The following is a 21,805-nucleotide window of genomic DNA, read 5'->3' as shown; positions in this document are numbered from 1 at the left end:
CACCGCTCCTTGGAGGTACCCATCTTTCCTTAGATTTCAGTCCACGTGATTGCTGAGACCTTAGCTCTCTGGTAGATGCAAGAAAAGTTCTGATGTTACAGGTTATTCTTTTTTCTTGTCGGGAGGGGAGCAATACTCTCCATTTTTCTTTTTCTTTTTTTTTAATTCTATTTATTTATTTCAGAGAGAGAGCATGAATGGGGGAGACAGGCCAAGGGAGTGGGAGAAGAAGCCTCCCCGCTGAGCAAGGAGCCCGATGTGGGGCTCAATACCAGGACCCTGGGATCGTGACCTGAGCCGAAGGCAGACGCTTAACTGACTGAGTCACCCAGGCCCCCCTACACTCCATTTTTCTACATGTTTACTTGAGTTTTTTAAATTATATTTTTCTTTATGACAGTTATCACCTAACACATGTATCTTTTCCTTTATTATCAGGTGTCTAGTGCCAGAATGTAGGTTTATTTGAGAGTAGGACTTAGTTTTGCTTCTAACTATATCCTCATCGTCTGGAATAGCTCCTGACACATGATAGGTACTCAGTAAGTTTGTCTGATGAATGAATGATGCTTTGATCATATCAAGGAATACTCATGCTACCTGTGTTGAAATTAATATTCAGTTTATTAAAGTTACAAATTTTAAAACCAATTCTATGTTCAAACAGAACTTAAATGTCTAGAATAGCCACTCAGAAATCTAGTAAGTTTTGTGTCAAAAGTAAAATAAATGGGGCTCCTTGGTGGCTCTGTTGATTGAGGGTCCGACTCTTGATTCTGGCTCAGGTCATCCTCTCAGGGTCCTGAGATCGAGCCCATGTCAGGGTGTGGAGCCTGCTTAAGGTTCTCTATCTCAGGGCACCTGGGTGGCTCAGTTGGTTACGCGTCCGACTCGTGATTTCAGCTCAGGTCATGATCTCAGAGTCCTGGGATCGAGCCCAGCATTGGGCTCTACACTCANNNCAGCAGGAAGTCTGCTTGAGGATTCTCTCTCTCCCTCTCTCTGTCCCTCCCCCAGCTTGTGTGCATGCACAGACTCTCTCTCTCAAAAAAAAATCTTAAAAAAAGAAGATTCTCTCCCTCCCCCTCTGCCCCTCCCCCCACTCACACACTCTCCTTCTCTCTCTAAAAAAAAAGTAAATAATCGCTTTCACTCAACCTGTAACTAATATTTACTTAGTTCATAAATTTGACAGACTAAGGTGTATTTGCCTTAACCCAATGAAACTGGACAGAAGTATTGTCATTGGACCCTGAATTTATTTTCAGGGGCATTCACCTCACCTTCTGGGGATAGGCTAGCCTGATGGCCACATTTTCCTCACTACATCAGCCAGAATCCTAACCCCATATCTTTCAGCTGGGACTTAATTTCACAGAAAATATGACATCCATGCCATGGGTATCTTTCAACTTTCTATCAGTTTTAATTGTAACTTTCTTCAACCTTTTAGTTGTCTGATTTGGATGGATGGAATTTTGCATCCTGACAAAATTAAATTTAATTCTCCCTCCCCCATTCTGTTGTCACTGCTTCTTGACTGCCTGATTGGCATATAAGAGACTCTGCACCCCTTTAACCACCATTTGATAGTTATTTATCAAGACACATTAGACTTCTTTGTAGGTTCATCCTCCTTCCCTCCTTCCCTCCTTCCCTAGAGTCTAGATAAAAAGTCAGCAAACATTTTCTATAAAGGGCCAGATAAATACGTTACTCTGTTACAACTACTCAACTCTGTCCTTGTAGCACAAAGGGTGATGTGTAAATGGGTGAGCGTGGAAGTGTCTGATGAAACTTTGTTAAAGAGATGGGGGGTGGATTTGGCCCCCAGGCATTATCTGCCAACCTTGGTTTTTATATAGCCTTCGAGCTAAGACTAATTCTTCAATTTTTAAATGGTTGAAAAAAATCAAAAGGAGGATAATACTTCATGACACTAAAGTTATATGAAATTCACATTTCAGAGTCCACAACTAAAGTTTTGTTGGAAAAGAGCCATCACACTTATTTGAGAACTGTCTCTGGCAGTTTCTGTGCTACAACAGCACAGTCGAGTAGTTGCAACACAGCCAGTATGGCCAATAAAGCCTAAAACATTTACTCTCTGGTCCTTGACAGAAAAGGTGTGCCAAGCCCTGGTCTCGATGACCAAATGTTCGAGTTGCTCAGCACCCGCTCCTGGTCCCTCTCCTCTCACTCTGGACTCTCCCCCTCGGGATGGCTTCACATACCCGCTGGCCCATGAACGGTGACTCACGAATTTATAACTCCAACACGGAGCGCTCCTGCGTACTCCAGACCAGTGTATCCTGAGTCTCTGCTGGGAGGTCTCAGAGGAACCTCCGAAGTACCTGCATCCAAAGTGAATGAATGATCTTCCGTTGAGGGTCTTCCGTTGCCCCGTATCTTAGAGAAGAGCTCCATCACGCGTGCAGTTTACTCACGCCCAGATCTGGCTGTCATCCTTAATGTTTCTCTCTCCTTTACCTTCCTCCTCACCACGCACATCTAATCTGTGACCAAACCTTATCATATTTAGGTCCTCGTCTTTCTGAAAATTCATGTTGTAGGTCATCAGGGACCAAGATCTTTCTAGCTTTTGTCTGGCCCCGACTTGCACCTCCAGCCTCATTTTCTCTCTGCCTTCTTTCCATCCCTCCAACAGGCTTTCCTCCTCCTCGCTGTGAGGCCCTTCACGCATGGCTCTCTGCGTGGGGCACTTCCTCTCTGCATTAGCAGTACGGAGCATGTACTGGGAGCGTAAGTCCCCAGTGAGCTCCCACGGTCCCGATGACCTCCCGCAGTAGAAGCCTAGGTCTTGATTTCACAAAATCCACTGTGGGTATTCCAGGTGGCCTGGTGGCCTCACACATGACCTACCGGAGACCCAGGTCCCTCTGGCTGTGGCTCTGTCCTCCCGTAGGGCCTGAAGGGGATTTTATTGGCTCCTCTGCGTCTGGCAGATAGATGGCTGAGCAGGGGAGGGGGGGAAGAAACATAGAGGGTCACACAGGAGGTGTCAAATGGGCCGTGCCCAGAAATGATCCCTTTCACCCTGTGGCATATGACCTGAGTCACGTGAGCACATCTAGCTGCCTGGGAGGCCCGGAGACGGTCTAGCTATGTGCCCAGAAAGTGGAGGGAACGGTTTGTTAATACGAGGTTTCTGTGCTGCGCACTGTGTCCCTACCCCCTCCTCACCCTTCAGCTCTCGGGGCAGTGTGCCCGGTCTCCCCGCGAGGACCAGATCACCCTAGCACTTCACACGCCCTCGCTCATGGCAGTAATCACAGCAGCAGAGCTCTCATCCTTCCTGTTCCTACTTCAGTGCCTGTTTCCCCCCAGGCAGCACCGCTTGCAGACAGGAGTCCTAGCTGTTCTGCTCACCTCCAGCCTAGTGCTTGGCCCGCGTTGGCATTTACTAATACTTACTGATTGGAGGAACAGAAAGGAAAGAGAGTGAACAGGCTCATTGCCCAGTGGGCATCTAGTGCTGTCCACCAGGCTCCAGAGGAAGCCAAGCTGAAGGGCCCTCCCTCTTGCAGTCCTCAGGCCTTACTGCCTTCCACGGGTCCTGAGTCTGACCCAGTAACTTTCAGGGTGCCCTGGCATCTGAAAGGCCACTGCCCCACTCTTGGCCCCTCTGATACTGTTCTGTTGCTAAGAGACACCCTCCCCGAGGATGTTCCAGCCACTCTGCTCGGCAAGCATTAGGCATTTTTCGCCCTTCAGAGGCTGGCCTCAGGGCCCTTGAGCAGCCTCTGGGCCCCAGACAGCCGGGAGGTCTTCCTTCTTATTGGCTTGGCTGATCCCTTAGATGAATGGGTCCCCCCTGCCTGTCTGCCCCCTGTCTGTCCCCAGCTCAGTGCCCAGGACAGGCCTTAATGAAAGAGACCATCAGGAATGCTGTTGACAGACTGACGGGGTGTGTAGAGTTTGCATTGAGGAACGTGAAGTGTCAGACAAATTGTATCCTGAAGCCAAAGCCAGCGCCCTGCCAAACTTCCAGACTCCTAGCGCTTGCCCCTGTTTTGTCACCAACATCTCCATTCCTCGGTCTGGGCCACATTTCCAGTGTGCAGAAGAGAAAACAATTCTTAACTTTCAAATGTGAAACAGTGATGTGGAACTTCAGCCAGGATCCCGATCCTGTGGGTGTGAGCAGGTGAACCCGCAGGAGCAGACACCGCCCAGCCCGAGGCCGGCCGCAGCCTCACTTCCCCGGCTCCGCCCCCGCCCTAGCAAGCTTGCAGCCCGCCGTGCGGGCCTGGCAGCCCTGTGGTGGGGCAGTGTCGACCCGAAGCCTTTCCCCGTGTTCCTTACAGATTGCAAAGGAAGATGCCCTCCTGCCTGTAGCTCTCTTCCCGTCTCTCTGCGAGCTCATCTTTCATAACAACCCTCTGGTGGCCCATACACGAGGTATGGTGCCCGCAAACCTGCACCCCCATCCCGGGGCCCAGGGGCAGTGTGGGCACCCTCAGCCCCACCTCATCGAGGCTGAGCCCTGGGCTCTGCTGTGCGTCATGGGTGGACATGGTTCATGGTACATTTGGGAACAGAGAGAACCACAGACGTTGCTGAGCCCTGCTCTGTACCAGCTTACCTGACAGCAGCCCTGTGAGGCAGGCGTCCTTGTCCCCGTGCTCCGTGAAGGACGCTGAGGACCAGGGAGGGTCATGATCTACCCAAGGTCCCACAGCAAGAAAGAGGCAGAGCTGGGAATGGAACACAGAATTAGCTAGATCCTGCAGGAAATCTTTAAGTGACACCTGGCTTTGTAGAACAGGTCTGTTGTGACCTCGTTTCCTACTTCCCGGCTGGGGAGGGGCCCGTAGGGGAGGCATGGCTGAGCAGGGGACAGGGTGAGAAACATACAGGGTCATGCAGGAGGTTTCAGATGGGCTGTGTCCAGAACTGGGTGCTGGATCAGTGCTACACCTTGGAGGTACCTGAGAATCCTGAGTCCCAGAGTGACACCAGCAGAGTTCTCACCTTTGCTTTGCACTATCCTCGTTGACTTGGGCAAATTTCTTAACCTTTCTGTGCCTCAGTTTCCTCACCTATTGAATGGGAATAATATAGGTACCTACCTCCCGGGGTTGGTGTGAAAATGATGTAAGTTAATACATGTCTGGCAGTTTGAACAGTGCTGGGCACATATCAGCCCCCAGTAAATATCCACTAATAGTAATCTTCCCCATCATGGCTCCAGGGGTCCCTCCACTGCTGAAAAGCTTCCTCCAGGAGCGGCTGGGGATCCACTTGTTTCGCAAGAAGATAGTAAAGGCCAAGCATCATATTTTGATGCCTCGGAAGGACTCAAGGAAGGTAAGGCCTCCAAGGCAGGACTGCCAAGCCTGGAGGAAGTGGAGCCCATTTTACTGCATGTGAACTGACCTGGGGAGAGAGTGCCCTTTCCCACTCGTCATGGATTCCTTCTGTTGGGTCTGTAGTGATGGCATTGTCTTCTCCTTTCTGTGTCTGTGACACACGGATACACCCAGAAGGGACAAGACAGTCAGAGGGATCCAGATGTCAGAGTAGGGAGAAGCTGTGAAGGTCATGGAATCCTACCCCCAACTTTGACAGAGACACTGAGGCCCCGAGAAGGAGCTGTGGAGAAGTAGGGGAGGAACCAGTCCGAAGACCTGGGGATGAGCCTGGCGGCATCACTTTCCACAGCTGCCTTAACTTGGGCAAGAGCTTCACCCTCTGAGCTTCAGCTTCTCAACTCCATGCCTCCCTGAGCTGCTGAGAGGACTGGATGAAGCAACAGATACAAAAATATTTTATAAAGCCCCAAATCCATACCCGTGCAAGTTCTAACCACCTGTGGGAGTCATGAATGGCTGCGCCAGGCCTAGAATACACATCTCTTACACATAAGGAAGCATTTTCTTATGTTGAGAGCAATCTGCGACACGCCCCCCCCCCAAACCAACCCCAGCCAGTGGTCTTAGACTTGCCTCTGGGATGCCATAAAGTAAGTCCCGTCTCTCCTTCATGAGAAGGATTGCAGAAATTTCTGTGAAATGCTTCTCCCTCCTGAACTTTAGCCTTCCTAGAACTAAAAGCTGGACTGGGCTTTGCTGATCCCCAAAGTACAGTTATTCCCTTTCTACCCCCTCTGCAGCCTGTGGCTGTCCAGCCGAACTCTAGTCTGGAGCCCCTAGAGGACCAGAGCAGAATTAAAAGCCAGAAATAGAAATCCAAAAGGTTTCATCATCTTCCCCTTGTTTGTTGCCTCCTCTAAGGATTGGACAATCTGCTTCCCATCAGCCAGGCTGAGACGGGCACAGGCAGAGTGAGCCAGAGGCTAAGGTCATAATCCTCTCTCCTGGGATGATGGGCTTTCTCTAATTAAGGAAGCTGAGAATTTTAACAGGAAAGAAGTTACTTCCTTGGTTCTGAACCCTGGGAGAGATTTGCCTTATGAAACTCCCTTTAAGGTATAGGGACCAGCATCCTGAAAGGGGCCTGGTGGTGCTGCCTTCCAGAAGGGACAGGACCATCTCCTCCAGGTCTTCCTAGGAGTCCCTGAGGAAAGTCGAGGGCACCGTCTTAAACCTCGATCAGAAGAAGAATGCTGTTGAGAGCCTGAGTGATGTCATCAGGGACGTAGAATGAGGCAGAAATCAGGCAGTCCAGGCTCTGCCACCAAATAATTCTGTGACCTTGGACAAGTCATCTTACCTCTCTCAGCCCTCGCTTCCACTTTTATAAAATAAGGAGAATTATTTCCTGGGTAGTTTGAGGTGTAAATCAAGCAACATCTGTCATTTACAGGGCACACTGTAGATGGCCAGTTAGTAGGATTTGACTCCCTCCCTCCCCCATGAGCCCTCATCCAGTACCCTGATCACAGTACCAAGTGGCCTTAGTCCGGCGAGGTCCAGAAGGAGAGACTCCGATCTCTCTTTCTTTGGAAGCAAACCAATCTGGTCTTTCTCCCATGACAGGTGAAAACCCAAGTCCCAAAGGTGCCAAAGCAGCCGCTGATTCTCTACCACCCCCCTGTGACCACAGCCCAGTCTCCCTCAAAGGAGATCCCAGAGTCTGAGGCAGGGCCGGCTAAAGAGTTGTCTGCCGCCGAAAGCAGTCTTCTGGAGTCACAGATACCTATCGAGGGCGTGGAGGGCCTTTCCCTGTCCCACAGGACCTTCGTGCCCCTGCCTCCCATCTGCTCCGATTCCACCCTGCACAGTGAAGAGACCATGTCCCACCACAGTGACAGACCCGGCCGCCTCAGCCCGGAGCACCTGTCAGATGAGGACACCAAGAGCATGGAGTCCATATTCTTGACCCAGGTGCCTGGTTCCCCTCCCCCGCCTTGTTCCCAGCTCCCAGAGGCTCCTGTACAACCTCGGCTTAGCCGGCTTGCTGTAGGCAGCCGGAAGTGAGCCCAAGACAGGTCCGGAAACCAGAAGGAAGCACCCCTGGCAGGCCCCGTAAGCCCCTCTGGGAGCTCCACTGAGCTAAGCCTACTGGTGGGGCTACCCACGGACGCAAGGCACCGTCCTGTGGCACAGACAGCCTCTGGGGTCTGGCTGGGGCCCGGTTCTGACCGGTTTTTCGGAAGGGTTTGCTGCTGCCTCTGCCTATCCGTGGAAGGTCACATCACTTCTGATGCGGCCTCTGAGTGCTGGGAGTACATATGGCCGAGACGAAGGTCCTGCCCTCGAGATGTCCTCAGTCTGCTGGGGGAGCACAGGAACAACGCGTGCGGTCAGCGCCGAGACTAAGGGAAACCCAGGCGCTGGCAGCCCGGAGGACAGAAGGACCCTCTGCCAGACCAGGAGGGCTCCTGAAAGAGGTTCCGATGAGCTGGGCGTTGCAGGCTGAGTAGGCAGTGACAAGGTGAAAACATGGGCATACGGGCATCCTGAGCGGAGCAAACAGCATGAAGCAGGCTACAGGGACAGAAATTAAAGTGGCAAGCGCAGAAACCACAAATGGTTCAGTGTCGGGCGGCAGACCGGCGACACGTAGGAAAAGGGAAATAGGAGGCTGGAGGAGCCGGCGGGGCCCCAGGAGCATTATTATTGTACCGCTGCCTTTCCTCAGCTCCCTACCTCCCATGTTGACCCTCTAATCTGCCAGATCTTTCCAAGATGCACGTGCAGACACTTATGTCTGACGCCATCCATGCCTTATTCTACAGACGACTTACAGTGACGTACGCACTGACGCGGTATAAATCTATACGAACTGTATCAGAACCCTTTAGAACAAAGCAGAGTAGAAGTAAATATTTAAAAATGAGCTTGTAAAAAATAAAATGAGCTTGAGAAAGTTGGATGAAAGGAAAATATGGACAGGAAAGGAAATAAGGTCTCTGTCACTCTAACCTGCTCATCCTCACGGCTGCTCTCGTGACGGAGCTCTATTGCCAAAATGCAATTCTGAAGAAACACAGTCAACTGTGAGTCACCGTGATGGGAAAAGCTTTTCTTCCCCTTGCCAAATTGCCCAGGCTGTGACCTCCAGCGCAGTGTGGAAGAGAAGCAGAAAGAGAGGACTTGTCTTATTCCTGATCTCAGGGAGAAAGCTTTCAGTCTTTCACCATTAATTCTGCTGTTAGTTGTGGCTTTTTCGTTAAGTGTCCTTTATCAGGTCGAGGAAGTTTCTCTTCCTAGTTTGAGTGGGTTTTTTCGTTTGTTTTGTTTTGTTTTGTCACGAAGGGGTGTTAGATTTTGCCGAATGCTTTTTGTCTATTGAAATGATCGTGTGGCTTTTGTCCTCTATCTGTTGAAGTGGTGTATCACATTAATTTATTTCCACCTCTGGAAATAACCAAGCTTGTCTACCTGTGCTAAGTCCCACTTAATCATGGTATATAATCCTTTTTATAGGCTGTCGCTTTGGTTTGCTAGTATTTTTTGAGGATTTTTGTGTTTATGTTCACAGGAATACTGGTTTGTATTATCCTTTTGTGATGTCTTTCCTCTGTTTTGGCTTCAGGATAATAACTCAAAGAATGAGCTGAGAGTGTTCCCCTTTCTCCTAATTTTTGGAAGAGTTTGTGAAGGATTGGTGTTAATTCTTCTTCATATGCTTAGTGGAATTCGCTAGTGAAGCCATCTGGGCTGTGGCTTTTCTGTGAGAATTGTTGAACTCTCTACTTGTTACTGTTCAGGTTTTCTATTTCTTCTCAGCCAAAGCTTTCATGAAGGGTATAAACAACATCCCTACATGAAATACAGGTCTCATAAATATGGTTCTTATAAAACCATTAGGGTAGGCTAAAAATATGAGCTCAGACAGTGGCCACTCACCCCCTTTAAACTCCTTTGTGGTTTTGCCATCACCGTGAGGACAGAACAAACACCCTCAGGTTGGCTTTTAAAAGTCCTTACTGATCTGAGGCCTGCTTATTGCTCCAAGCGCCCACCTCTTCACAGTACACCCCAAAGATACCAATTTGGAGTTCCCCCAAATCCACCTTGCCAGGTCTTACGTGGGTGGCTGGAGGACCTGCCGCAGGCCCCTCTCCCCAGCACTCATAGCCCACCCTTCTCCCCATCCCTGCCTGGGGACGGCCATCCTGCTGCTTCAAGACTTCATGCAGGTTAAGGCCTCGCTTCCTCCCAGAAGCTTCCTGGTGGGGTGAGGGCTTCCTGGGCTCACCCAGAACCTTTGTGCTCCCTTCTCTTACGGCGCTTACCAAGGTGCACCATCACTGTCTGCTTTCATGGCTGCCTCCTCTCAACCTGGTCTTGGTTCTTGCCCTTCACAGGGCCCAGCATGGGGACCCGCACAGAGCTGATGCTTAGACGTGTTCATGGAAGCTGGTTTTCTTTTGGGTACAGGTGGGTGAGCTGCCTTCCTCCATCCTCCAGAGGGATGATTCAGCCCTGAAGGAGGAAGAGCAAAGACCATCCCGCCCAGCTCCCAGAGAGGTAAAGAGGGCTTGGAGGAAGCTCCCAGCTGCCTCCCTCCCCAGCAAGTACCATGGCTACGAGGAGCTGCTGACGGCCAAGCCTGACCCAGCCTTTATTGAGCCAAAGGGTACGTGAGGAGAACGGCTCCAAGCAGGGGCCCTCTCCACAGCCCAGAGCACGTCAGGGCAAAGCGAAAGCTGGTGCCATGCCTCATTTCCAGACCAGGCTGCTGTCCTCTGCCTGAATGTCTGTCAGAGGGCCCTGGAGGTGTCCCGGTTTGGCGCCTCCCATATCAGGACCCTGGCCTGGGCCTTCGCTGGATGAGGGGGAGTCACAGCTGTTCCGAGATTCCAGCCAGTCTGGGCCCAGCTGCTCTGGTTGGAAGAGTGTCTCCAGGAAGGGTTGGATGAACAGATACTTAGACTGGCCAGATTCCTGAGCTCCTTCCCAGCCCCGCGGAGCCCCAGATTGAACACCCCAATCCTCTCTATGTGGTTTGAGGCAAGGGAGGCCGTGCTCCCTCTGAGCCCCTTATTTCAGACTGTTGTGTTAACAGTATTTGTGCTTTCAAAGGAACTGGCACTCAGCTGTGCTCTCCTGGGGGTCAGTCCCTTTCCCCATTCTAGTGCTATCTGCCATCAGGATCTGTGCATCCGGGACAAGTACTCACGGGCTCAATGATGGCGGCTCGGGCACTGCAGCTGACCGGGGCGAGATGGAGCACTGCGCTCCTCTTGGGCCTCTCAAATCCTTGCACCCAGCGCTGCTGGGACGCTGGGGAATGATCACACTGGGGGAGGCACCCAGCAGGTGGAGGCGTGCCTGGCCCAACCCTGCCGTTTTGCCGCAGGGCTCCAGAAAAACGCGCAGGCCCTGCAGCGCATGCTCAAGTGCCCGCTGCTCTACCGCTCTTCCAAGCCCAGGCTGGACGCGTTTCAGAAACACTACGTGCCCAAGGAGAGGCGGGTACGCGGTCCGCCCCACCTGTTGCGTGTGCGAGTGGCCCCTCGGGATCCCCCCGTACAGCTGCGGCTGTCACCACGGCCTTCGGAGGGCTGTGCTCTCCCAGTGCTCCCCAGTGCTCTCCTGCTCGTTGCTGCGTCTGCAGGAGGACGTGAGGCCAGGAGAGGCTGAGCCCCGGACTGGGGTTACAGGCTCCTCTTACTTGCGTCAGGCCCAGAGGACCCCCGTGCCACCGCCACGGAAGACTCGAGCCCAGCTGCTGGATGACCTCCTCCTTCGCATGCGGGATCCCCAGAACATTACAGAGGCTCCACTCGGTACAGCTCTGACCCCCGCACCCCTCCCCGTCCGCGTCCCCAGCGGCCGGAAGCGAGATCGAGAAGTTCGCTAGTCTGCTGGTGGGAGGCGGAGGGCCCTTGGCGTTTGCCAGAGCCCACCCCGTGTGAGGACGGAGAAGCTGAGGCCGGCCTGGAGGGAGGCCGGGAGTTGCCTAGAGTCACCAGCGCGTTACACACCAGGACTAAGGCTTGAGGTGGAATCCGAGCCCCGAGCTAAGGAGGCCCATCTTCAGTGCCCGTAGCCGCTTCCTCTCACTCCATCCGCTTTCGGGGCGGGGGGCGCTCTGGACGCAGTCCCCACCGCTGTGGGCTAGGGGGACCCAGAGCGACTTCGGTGCCCCTCGGGCTTCTCTCCCTGCAGGAGCTGTCCTGCGCCAGCCGACTGAGCGGCGGCTGATGAACCAGAAGCAGTACCTGGAGGCCAAGAGGCTGCTGAAGGAGTTCCGGGCACGCTACCGGCAGCTGGTGCGCTGCTCTCTGCGCTCGGTGTTCAGGGCCACGGCGCCGCCCCCGGGCCGCCCAGCGCTGAGCGAGGCCCAGCCTAGGTTCGGCCGCTTCCTCGAGTTCATGGATGAGTTCTGCCAGGGGCCCACGGCCAGCGACTCGAAAAGCTAAGGTCTGCGCACAGGGCCATGCGCACTGCCCCGCCTGTGCCCGACACCCTCCCAGGGTTCCGTGCCCTGGACTTCGTGTTGGGGCCGGGTGGGCCAGGTGCAGGCCTCAGACCTCGGCTTGGCCTTGCTAGCTGGCCGCCGAGAGTGGGGAACTGGTCCTCCCCTCCCCGGGCTGGGCAGGACCCAGCGCATGGCCCAGCAGCAATAAAGAGTAGGTGCGTAGAGCAAGGTCGCCCGCGTGTTTTGTTGTTGATTGGGCCAGGCTGCCAGGCTAGAGAAAGATCCAGGCTTGGCACACGTGCATGGGAACCTGCCTGAGTTGCACCTGTCCGACAGAGCTGTGATGAGCACGGGGATGGAAAACAAGGGGGTTGATGGAACAGAAAAGCAGCAGAGACTCAAGTTGGTCACAGACTGAACGAACCCATCCACAGCCAACACAGTGTACATGTTGCGGGGCTGGGGGCAAAACGGAGGCCTCCAGGCCCCAGAAAAGGGGCTTTATTTTGTTGGGCAGCTTTGCCCATGATGAGGGCAAATGGAGAGGAGGGAGAAGAGAGGTTCGGGAATTCCCTTATCAGATGGCCATGGCCACAAAGTTGGGACAGGCTGAGGGGAGGGCTTGCATGATTTCCTAGGGTCCCCTAATCCCGGACATCCGCTGAGGTCCTATATGCAAACACGGTGGCTCAGGAACCGATCCTGGGGCTGTGCAAGGTGAGCCTGGGCTCACAGGTAAACTGGTTCTGGCCAAGGCAGCCTGCGGGGTTGCCCCATTTTCGTGCGCCCAGGAGTGAGCACCTGCTACAGAGACGGCTCTAGAGGAGGCCACTGGGTCAGAATTTCAGAGATGCACATTCGGGAATGGACACCAGGTGTGACCGGGTCTCCGGGGAACCTCTGCTCCTGAGGCTACTCTCCTGGGGGTACCTAGCATTCAGACCTGGGGAGCAGCATGCAGTTCCCAGGGCCCAGGAATCAGTGGCACAAGGATTAAGGATCCTCAGCAAAGCACGAACTCCTCCAACTGGAGTTGCCGTTAAGGTGATCCTTGAGCTGGAAGTTTGTCTTGCCGCCGTGGGTGGCAGAAGCGTGGTGGTGTGTCTGCTGTGTTGCGAGTGCGAGACTGTTAGGGCACAGAAATACCTGCTCACTCTCCTACTTGGCCACACAGTCTCCCACACGTACCCAGTGTCCTATTTACAGCCAGCTGTGGTCGTACCAGACACGCACATCTGCATTCCTACAAGTTACACAGCCACACATCTAGTTACAGTCCGTTCCATCACACTCAGTGACACAGCACCAGACGGATACACGTGGTACAGGCTTCCCCGCAGTGGCGCTCGCACCCAGGGTGTGTTGCTGACTCCCACCTGGATCTCCTGGGGCCCAAAACCACCTCCTCCCTAACGTTAGGAAGGAGAAGACACCCAACGGTGACCCTGTAAGCTGTGCCGGGCTCCAGTCCTAGAGACCTGGATTGCCCCTTCAGCCAGAAACACTTACCAACCATGGGCTCTCTGGCCTAAAAGGCTCCTGGGAACATCCTATCCCAGCCTCAAGACCGGAAGCCTCTTGCAGTCCCCCTAACAGATCCTTCAGCTCCTGCTTGCACCCCTGGTGATGGGGAACTCCCTCCCTCCAAAGGCTGTCCCTTTCTTTGTTGGTAAAGCTCCGGGACAGTTCTAGCCACTGGGCCAAGCTGTCTGCCGGTCCCTCGGTACTCCTCGTGCTGTTCGCTCGGGAGCCTATCGGCTCCCTCTGCCCAGCCAAGCCAGAGCCCTTCACCAATGGGAGAGCATCCTGGAGAGGCTACACCTATCCGCACCAAACGCCCTTTAACTTTCTCAGTTATTGCGCACAGGATACCATCCGAGTAAGTTGCCTCTCCTAGTGCCTGCGTGAGGTATGTGAGGCAGGGCCTCACGCCGTCCACTCGCCCCATCTCCCACGCAGGAAGCGTTTTCCAATTGTGTCTGTTCTTTCGTATCTCCGGAGTGATCTGGACTTAATCACGGTACCAGGGTTCGATTTTTAACCCTCTTATTTGTTATATGATAAAGGGCAGGTCATTTAACCTTACCCACAGTGACAATGGGGTTTGCAATCTCTGTGGGTCCTTCCAGTGTTAAAAACATACTTGGAGGGCTCTTGAGTGAGCAATGAAATCTGGTTGGTTTCCGGAGTTTCGTCCTTTTTTGAAGAGACACGAACTAGTCCTCATCTCAATGAGTAAAGCCTCTGACCAGAGTTGTCAAATGAATGAGAATTCATAACTATCCGGGAAGCCTTTTAGGCGGCATCCACCCTCCCTGCTTCCGGCAGTTACTTACTCTCCCCAGCACATCTGCCACTAGAGGCTTCGACCCCCTGGGCTGCTTTCACCCAGTGCCCCCTTCTCCATAAGCAGATGGGAAGCTGGCTCCCACACTCTTCTGAGCCTTCTCCAACCTTCTAACGAGCAAACTAGAAGAAATAATTTTTCCCACCACTAATTCTCCAAAACTAGGTAGGGCCGACCTGTTTTCCTAGCCACTTACCCAAGATGCCGGTAACTACCTGGGAGCTGGATGTGGCCACAGGAGAGGGAACTGAGAACTGATTTAGATGCAGACTGTGTCTCACGATGCTTGCTGCTGCAGGATACCTCCCACCCCTACGGTGGGTGCAGAGGGAAGATTCTGGTCTCTCTCTCCCTGGCAGGCCCAGTCCAGAAGCTCCAACCCAGAAAGCAACTGGAACCTGAGAGTTCGCCAGGACCAGAGTGGGAGGGCATCACCCTGAGATGACTGAGTCAGGACAACAGGAAATCAGTGGCTTTGGAGTCAGAGGACCCAACATCCAGGCTATGTCAGGGCCAGAGTTTCCCATCTGTAAAGGAGGGCACCCCCTTCACCACACCAGGCTACCAGGGAATCCATGAGTGCGATATGTGGCACATTTTCTGTTACTTAAGAGGCCAAGGGACAATCACATTCTGTTCATGTACCTCCAAGCAGCTGCCTTGTTTCTTGCAAATCATTTTAAAGACCGTCTTTTGGAAGAGTCTTGGGCCAGATTTCAAAGGGCCCTTAAGTGCTGGTTGACCACGTATGGCGTGTCTTGCGTCAGTCCTTCAAATTGGTTTTACACGTTTAGCTGGGACAGCGACACATTTGTTCTGTGTTTGATGAGAAATGGACATGAAGGGGATTCTGATGAATTCCTGAGCAGTGCTTCCAAAGCCGGTATTTTAAAAATCAGATGTTCTGAGTATAGCCCCAATATGCAAGGAGAGTCTCGTCCTGTACATCTGTTCTTTACTTGGACTCTTGTGCCTTCATTAGGAGTGAGAATGGTTGAATAGACCATTCTTAACTTAGGCCTCAGGCACAGCACACCATGGAAACCCCATCTCGCCTCCTAATTTCTCCCATTACTCTGAATGCCAAAGCAAGACACTCGAAAGCGGGGCACCTCCCAGAGCAAAGACAGCTTCAAACATCAAACACACCTAGCCTAAGCTTAGCCTGCGATCGCGCTCTAGAGGTTAAGACTTGGACTAGAAACAGAATATTCACTTCCATGAGTTTGCTTTACTGTGCTCTCAACTTGGGCCCTTCCTCAAGCAGGCAAACACACACTGAAGAATGCACTTTGGAACGGCTTAAATAACCCATCATCCCGTTTGATTCTGTGCCATTTCCTCGTTGGCAGAAGCATCCCTGACAGGGCCTGCCCTGTTCGGAGTCTTTGTCAAGATGCTGCTGGTGATGAGTCGGAGAGGCGGCAGCCAGCAGTGGCGGTCCACAAGCATCCAGCCCCGTCTCCAATTCTAAAGTAGAAAGCAGGTTGGAAACCAAATGCATCCCATTTTCTGTTCCTAGGTGGGTTGAGGAAAGGCCCTAAGGACAGCTGTGTGTGTACAAATTGAGAGTAAACAGCTCATCGGGAGAAACAACAAAAACAAAACCATTAGGTGGCATTTAAGATAATTTTCCCAGGGCGCCTGGGTGGCTCAGTCGTTAAGCGTCTGCCTTCCGCTCAGGGCGTGATCCCGGCGTTCTGGGATCGAGCCCCACGTCAGGCTCCTCCGCTGTGAGCCTGCTTCTTCCTCTCCCACTCCCCCTGCTTGTGTTCCCTCTCTCGCTGGCTGTCTGTCAAATAAATAAATAAAATCTTAAAAAAAAAAAAAAGATAATTTTTCCCCTCGCATAGTTCTCATTCTCTCCTTAGGAATTTAAGTGTTCCGCTGCAGGCGAAGGGCTGGAGCCACCGACGGAGGGGCCCTGCTCCCAATGGTGCCATAGTTGGAGGGTGGACAGGGCCACCCAGGGAGACTCCGACTGCTGCCCTTCAGACCCTGGGCCCGAAAGCCACTCTTGAGCTCTAAGAGCCTGATCTTTGAGGATTGCATTGCCTGTTTTTACTGCTTATTAAATGAGAGGGAAAGAAGATGAATAAGCCTGGCCTTAGCTCGGCTTTGTCCAACTAGTTGATAGACGACCCCAGAAAAGGGAGAGAGGGAGGCTGCCACCCCTATTAACAAGACATTAAGGAAGCATTTACTCACAAAGCAAAGTGTGTAAATATTTTTCTTAGGAAGAATAAAAAATACTGAGGATACATAGAACAATGTGCATGCTCAGTGTTGGCACTTTTTCTTCAATTTAACCAATCTCTAAGCTGGTCGTGACCTCTGCTTATCTCTCTTTTCTCTGCAGAACAATCTTTTTCAGCAAGTTACAGTGGATAACAATCATGTGTAAAGATGCATTTTCTGTATCATCTTTGGAGGAAAGCTATTCAGCAGCAGCTTTCCCTAGAATCTCCTCCCGCCCCCCCAAAAAAATACCTGCGTTGTCACTGATTCACAAGAATTTATAAGTAACTATGCTTACTTCTAAAAACCAGGCCAAAAGACCACTCTATAGGTTGATGGGGAAAAGGCTGGCTGAGAAAGATTTAAGTCCCTAAGGAGTTCTTGATTTTTCAAAGAAAAATGAAGGGCTGGCTGGGTTTTAACGCTTGGTGGTTAAAATGATGACTCTTCCAATCAAAATATATCACTTCCCAAGATCCCATGTTCACATTAGTCACATTGTGGGGTTTTCCCTATCTCAGTGCGTGTTCAGGGGATTTAGGTATATTTTAATTCTAACTGAAAAAATTTGGAAGAAAAAGCTATGAAAACAAAAAGCCTCCTGTATCATTTGGGTGTCCTCCTCATTAGTGAACTGCGTGTGTGTGTGCGTGTGTGTGCGTGTGTGTGTGTGTGCGCGTAATTTAAACGGACTACTTAGATCCTAGAAAACCACAGTATAAAATATGGCATAAGACACTGGACCTCACGTTCCCTATTTCTTAGAAAAAAGGGGCAGCAGGTGGGCGAGTTTGATCCGAATGATTTCCACGCCCTTTCCAGGACTGCATTTTATGATTATAATCCAGCCTTCAAGTTTTCTTTCCTTCCTCTCCCGCTGGTTTTCCATCTCAATGAAATGCCAGGCAGGAAAAACGAAAAGGAATCCAAAGTTGCCGCCAGCTGTGGTGAGAGGTCTGGTTGGGAAAGAGGCGAGGAGGTCAGGGAGCTGGGATGTGGGCCTCCTCTGCCCGTGTCAGTGACCCACACCCTGCCTCACCTGCTGGCGTTTCAGTAAAAGCGGCTTCTGAAGAGATTACTATCCTGTTACTGGAGGAGAACATTCTCCTCTGGTAAAATCACAGGAAACAAAGAGCAGTGTTGCAATCAAATTCAAAAATACTGATGGGGGGGGGGGTCTAAAATGTTCAAGGCGGCCTGCCGGATGCTGGACAGTGTCTTAAATGGGGCCATCCAAGACGGTCACAGGAAGCAGCAGTCTTTCACAGGACCGTGAACAAACTCCAGCCACACAGACATTCAAATACGTTCCATTAGAGACCGAGCTCAAGAGCAGGGACCGTCCTTTCCATCCTGTATCTCCACGACCCAGTACAAGTTCGAAGGTCAGGAATGTCTGTCAAATGGCACAGACAGGGCGAACAGCACAGCCTTCGGTCATCAGCTTCACCAGTCAAGCACGGCGGCAGCTTCCCACCTTAGTCAGTTTGTCACTTGGTAATCAGACAGCAATTAATTAAGCAGCTTTAATCTCTTAAGGGCATTTTTCTTTTAGGGAAAATGAGCAGAAACAAAAACCCCAAAAAACCAAGAAAACCAGAAGGCATTCATCACCAGTCCTTCCTGCAGGCACAAATCTAAAACTTAAATTAAAAAAAATAATAAAGGTTTTCCTGGGAAGCTTCAGCCAAGACTAATTAACCTTTTAAAAAGAGGCAAGTATACGAAAGGGTCCAAGGGCTGGGTGCTTAAATCCCCTGATCTGACACCAGCCCAAAAGGCCCAGGTGACTCCTTCCAATAGATACAATCAATAGGTCACGACTATGTTGCCAAAGGTCTCCCCCACTCTACCGAAAGGGCTGAGAGCCCCGTCTCAGGGCACCGCATTCTTGGATTTCCCATCAGAAGGACCTTCATCCTCCAACCTCTTCTAACTTCCCCTTTAATAAAAGAAATAAAATAAAAATAAAAAACCCCACACAGAATGCATATACACAAGGAGCAGAGCTCGTAGGACATGGGAAATGTGTATGGTGAATCTGATTCTAAGGATTCGTGAGAAATGTCTGTTTTGTGAAATAGCGCCTCTCTCGTTCTCCCTCACCAACCCTCCCCATCACTCTGTTTCCCGTTCTTGTCTTTCTCTTTCTCCAAATAATTCATGTCAACAATGCCATTTGTGACGAACTTCACAAGCAAGCAAGCAACAGGACACAGACATTTTTCAGAAGGAGAAAGTGTTCAGGTTTTAGTTGAGTACGGGAAGCATCTTCAAATACAGACAATACCTTAGTGGTTTTTCCTCCTCCAAAGCCGAGCGGATGAGAGGTTCGGCCCTGCACTCCCTAACCTACACTGCTTTGCCTGCACAGCAAGGACTACCGCTCAGCCGGAAGTCGGTGGGCCCGTCTAGACACAGCCGGAGGCGCGAGGGGCAAGTCAGGAAGCCGGATCCGCCGTTTGAACACTCGCTTCCCAGGAGGGACTCTGCACTCTGCACCTGAACCTAAGATTCCTTGCTACTGCTATGCAATTTCTTAAAACAAAAGTATGACTTTGGGGAAATATTTAAAATATATATCTTTTTCTATTAAAAATATTTCTTTTCTCCAAAACCAAAAATCAGTTCCAACCGAAACGTGTTTTTCAAATGACTGGAGACATAGAAAAAAAGGTGGCAAGTGGAAAAAGAAACGTCTTTGCTACTACCGAGCGGGTGAGCCCCCCGGGGATGCTCACTCCGAGCCAGGAGCGGCTCTAGGAAACGGCAGGAACCGAGGCCTTCTCTAAGGGCCCTTCTGAGTCACCCTCCCCTTCCTCCGCAGACCAGCGCCGGCTCGGCCACCCTGGGCGCCGACCGGCCGGCAGCCTGTGCAGGCCTGTGTTGCTGGCAGGGCCTGGAACGAAGTGGTGTGAATACAGAGGAATGAGACGGATGCATGTTTTTTAAACATACACGTGCACGCGTGCACGCACACTGACACGCACAGCACAGAACAGCATACATTCAAGTGAGGGCCACTGCCACCGACGTAGTCACTGAGGAGGGTCCACATAGCTCAACGGTGACCCAAATGCCCATGACATCTCTGGAACTTCTCTCTGCGAACCGCTCGTGAGCAGCAGGAGGAAATGGCTCCGACTGCTTGACGGCTACACCTCGTTTGTCACTCCGAACCCTCTTGACCGACCTTCTCTTCTAGAGGCTTCAAACAGCTTCTGACTAGTTTCAGACTTCGAATTCTCCCTCCTGTAACCACAAAGGATTAAAGATCTGCCCCGAGAAGAGGGGGGCAAAAATCTCCTGAGAGGAATCAAGGTGATACACTAAATCCCTAGCGATCGGGCGGGTCACCGTTTTGGACCTTCGTTTCTGCCTTAACAAGAGGAGGAGCTTGGAAAAGATGACCATGAAGGTCCCTTCCAGGTCTAACATTTTAGGAGTCTGTATTTCTAGATGTTTCTAGACAGGACGGTTCCAGAAATGTTTTTGCCAATGGCAACATCATTGGAAAATCTATGCAGTATCCTGCTGGAGCCACTCAAGGGGGACAACATACACTGGGGTACAGAAGCTCTAAGACCTTTGTTAAAATGCCAGTCACATGACTTGATAGTAACAGCTCGTACATGCACAGGGAATGCCAGCCCATCTGAGATCCCCTCAAATCATCTCTTAATCCCTATTCTCAATGAGCCCAGACGGGCAGAAGCACCAAGCACCCCAGGGATGCAAAAGACACATGGTGTCAGCTCCTAAGGAAAATAAACCCCAAAGGTCCATGGGACTGAATTACCAGCTGCATCCAGCCAGATACCTTGTTTCCATAGTATGGAGTTTCAGCATTGCTCTTGCCTGACTTCTGGGCAAATCTTGGGGATTTTAGATCAACATTGCAGATAACCCTGGGACATAGAGTAATAACGAAGTTCAACTGTAATTTGTCTCACAGGGTGGAAGCCCCTCCACCCCCCAGGACACAGAAGGCTGTAAAGTGGGTGCGAGCAGGGGGCGGGGGGGAGCGGGGCAGGGTGGATAACTGCATGCTATTTGTTTCTAATTCCCATCGATCTCAATTATCTGCCTATGGATTTTGCACAACCAGTATTCAAATGCTCACCCAGCCTTCCCCAGGCTCCCCTGGCAGGCCCTTGGGTTGCTGTCCATTACGGCCACCTGTTCAACCCGTTAGTGTGGAAAATCTCTGGGATCTGTTGTCAGGAGCCCGATGGTCAGTCTGGGCTCCGCCACTTAGTGAAGGACAGGACCCCATCATTGAAAACGGCGCTCCTGGGAAGACCAACGTGAACGGTGACCGTGAATGGGGTCTGTCGGCCAGGGAGCATTAATCCAACGTTACTTTTCAGACGGGGAAGGTAAATTACCTTTGGTAGAAGGGTAAACTCTACTGATTTCATTAGGCGTATTTCCCGGTGGCGTGGGTAAGGAGAAGGGGGAACATGATCCTTTTGGATCTGCCAAAGAGCAAACCGCTCCTCTTCTCTGGGAAAGAGGGAAATCCTTTTTATCTGCAAGGCTGATTTAAAATAACACCCTGTCGAACGAAGTCAGGAGGTCTGTCAGTTAAGAAGGTATCCCCTCTCTCGTCTACCATCTCTGACTCTGGCCCCTGTGCTCCTGAATCTCGTTCCAAGTGGGTGCTGCCAGACTTGGCCCCGAAGCCCTCAGGGGCGGGTCCCTTAGGGGTGAGGAGCGCTTCTGGCCTCGGTCAGCGGGAGGCAGAGACGCAGTTCCCTTGGATAGAGACCACGAAGGCCCCGGAACCTCTCAGAACCGCAGCAGACAGTGTTTTGCCATGAAAAGAAACCCAAAGTGAGAACACTCAGCTCTTCAGGATAAAGGATCAGGCCCACGGACCTCTTAGAAACAGGTCCCAGGTTCACGGGGTGCTACTTGGCCCCGGCCACGTTGCTGGAGCGTAAGAGATACTGATCCACGCTCCCTTTCCGCCGACTCACAGTCCGCCTCTCGCTGTCGAACACGCGCTGCAGCCGCAGAGCCAGCCGCCGGTCCTCCTCCTCCTGCTGCAGCTTCCGCTCCCGCTCCCGCTCCCGCAGGCCCGGCTCCCCACTGCCTGGGCGCAGTTTCTTAAGGGAGCCGTTCTGTTCCAAGTGCTTGGTCTTACAGTGCCTCTTCCGGCCCCGGCGCAGGGAAGGCAGGGGCTCCTCGCCCAGGCTGTCTGCCAGCACCCCATTGGGCAGATCAAAATGATTGGGCTGCCTCTTTGTTTTGAGGACCCCGCCCAGAACGCTATTTTGGGGCAGCACCGAATTAACCGCCGAGATTTTCACGGTGGTGCTCACATAGGTTTTGTCTAACTTGGCCTCTGGGGTGGGCCCCGGCCCTTCCTCCTGCTCTCTCTCCAGAGAAGTCCCACTGGCTCCCACTCGGGGTTCG

At 51.9% G+C, this 21,805-nt stretch overlaps 2 protein-coding genes across 4 annotated transcripts in view; one reads left to right on the top strand and one right to left on the bottom strand.

Moving 5' to 3' along the window:
- Window positions 1–12,023, top strand: part of XRRA1 (X-ray radiation resistance associated 1) — a 58,597-nt gene extending 46,574 nt beyond the window's left edge. For all 3 annotated transcript variants that reach the window (XM_040630844.1, XM_040630846.1, XM_040630845.1), the window contains 7 exons: window positions 4,329–4,422; window positions 5,216–5,331; window positions 6,963–7,310; window positions 9,813–10,011; window positions 10,735–10,850; window positions 11,059–11,164; window positions 11,547–12,023. In XM_040630844.1, the coding sequence (XP_040486778.1) occupies window positions 4,329–4,422; window positions 5,216–5,331; window positions 6,963–7,310; window positions 9,813–10,011; window positions 10,735–10,850; window positions 11,059–11,164; window positions 11,547–11,800 (1,233 nt within the window). In that variant the 3' untranslated portion in view covers window positions 11,801–12,023. The remainder of the gene's footprint in view (window positions 1–4,328; window positions 4,423–5,215; window positions 5,332–6,962; window positions 7,311–9,812; window positions 10,012–10,734; window positions 10,851–11,058; window positions 11,165–11,546) is intronic.
- A 4,339-nt stretch (window positions 12,024–16,362) lies between these two features.
- RNF169 (ring finger protein 169) overlaps window positions 16,363–21,805 on the bottom strand; it is an 84,571-nt gene continuing 79,128 nt past the window's right edge. The window contains 1 exon segment of the mRNA XM_008707427.2: window positions 16,363–21,805. This exon segment is cut by the window's right edge and continues 9 nt beyond it. Within this exon segment, the coding sequence (XP_008705649.2) occupies window positions 21,298–21,805 (508 nt within the window). The 3' untranslated portion in view covers window positions 16,363–21,297.

This window comes from Ursus maritimus, unplaced genomic scaffold, assembly GCF_017311325.1.
Source record: "Ursus maritimus isolate PB19 unplaced genomic scaffold, ASM1731132v1 scaffold_16, whole genome shotgun sequence".
NCBI lineage: Eukaryota > Metazoa > Chordata > Mammalia > Carnivora > Ursidae > Ursus > Ursus maritimus.
The sequence above is the reverse complement of the archived record's forward strand: the minus strand, read 5'-3'. Positions and strand labels throughout refer to the sequence as shown.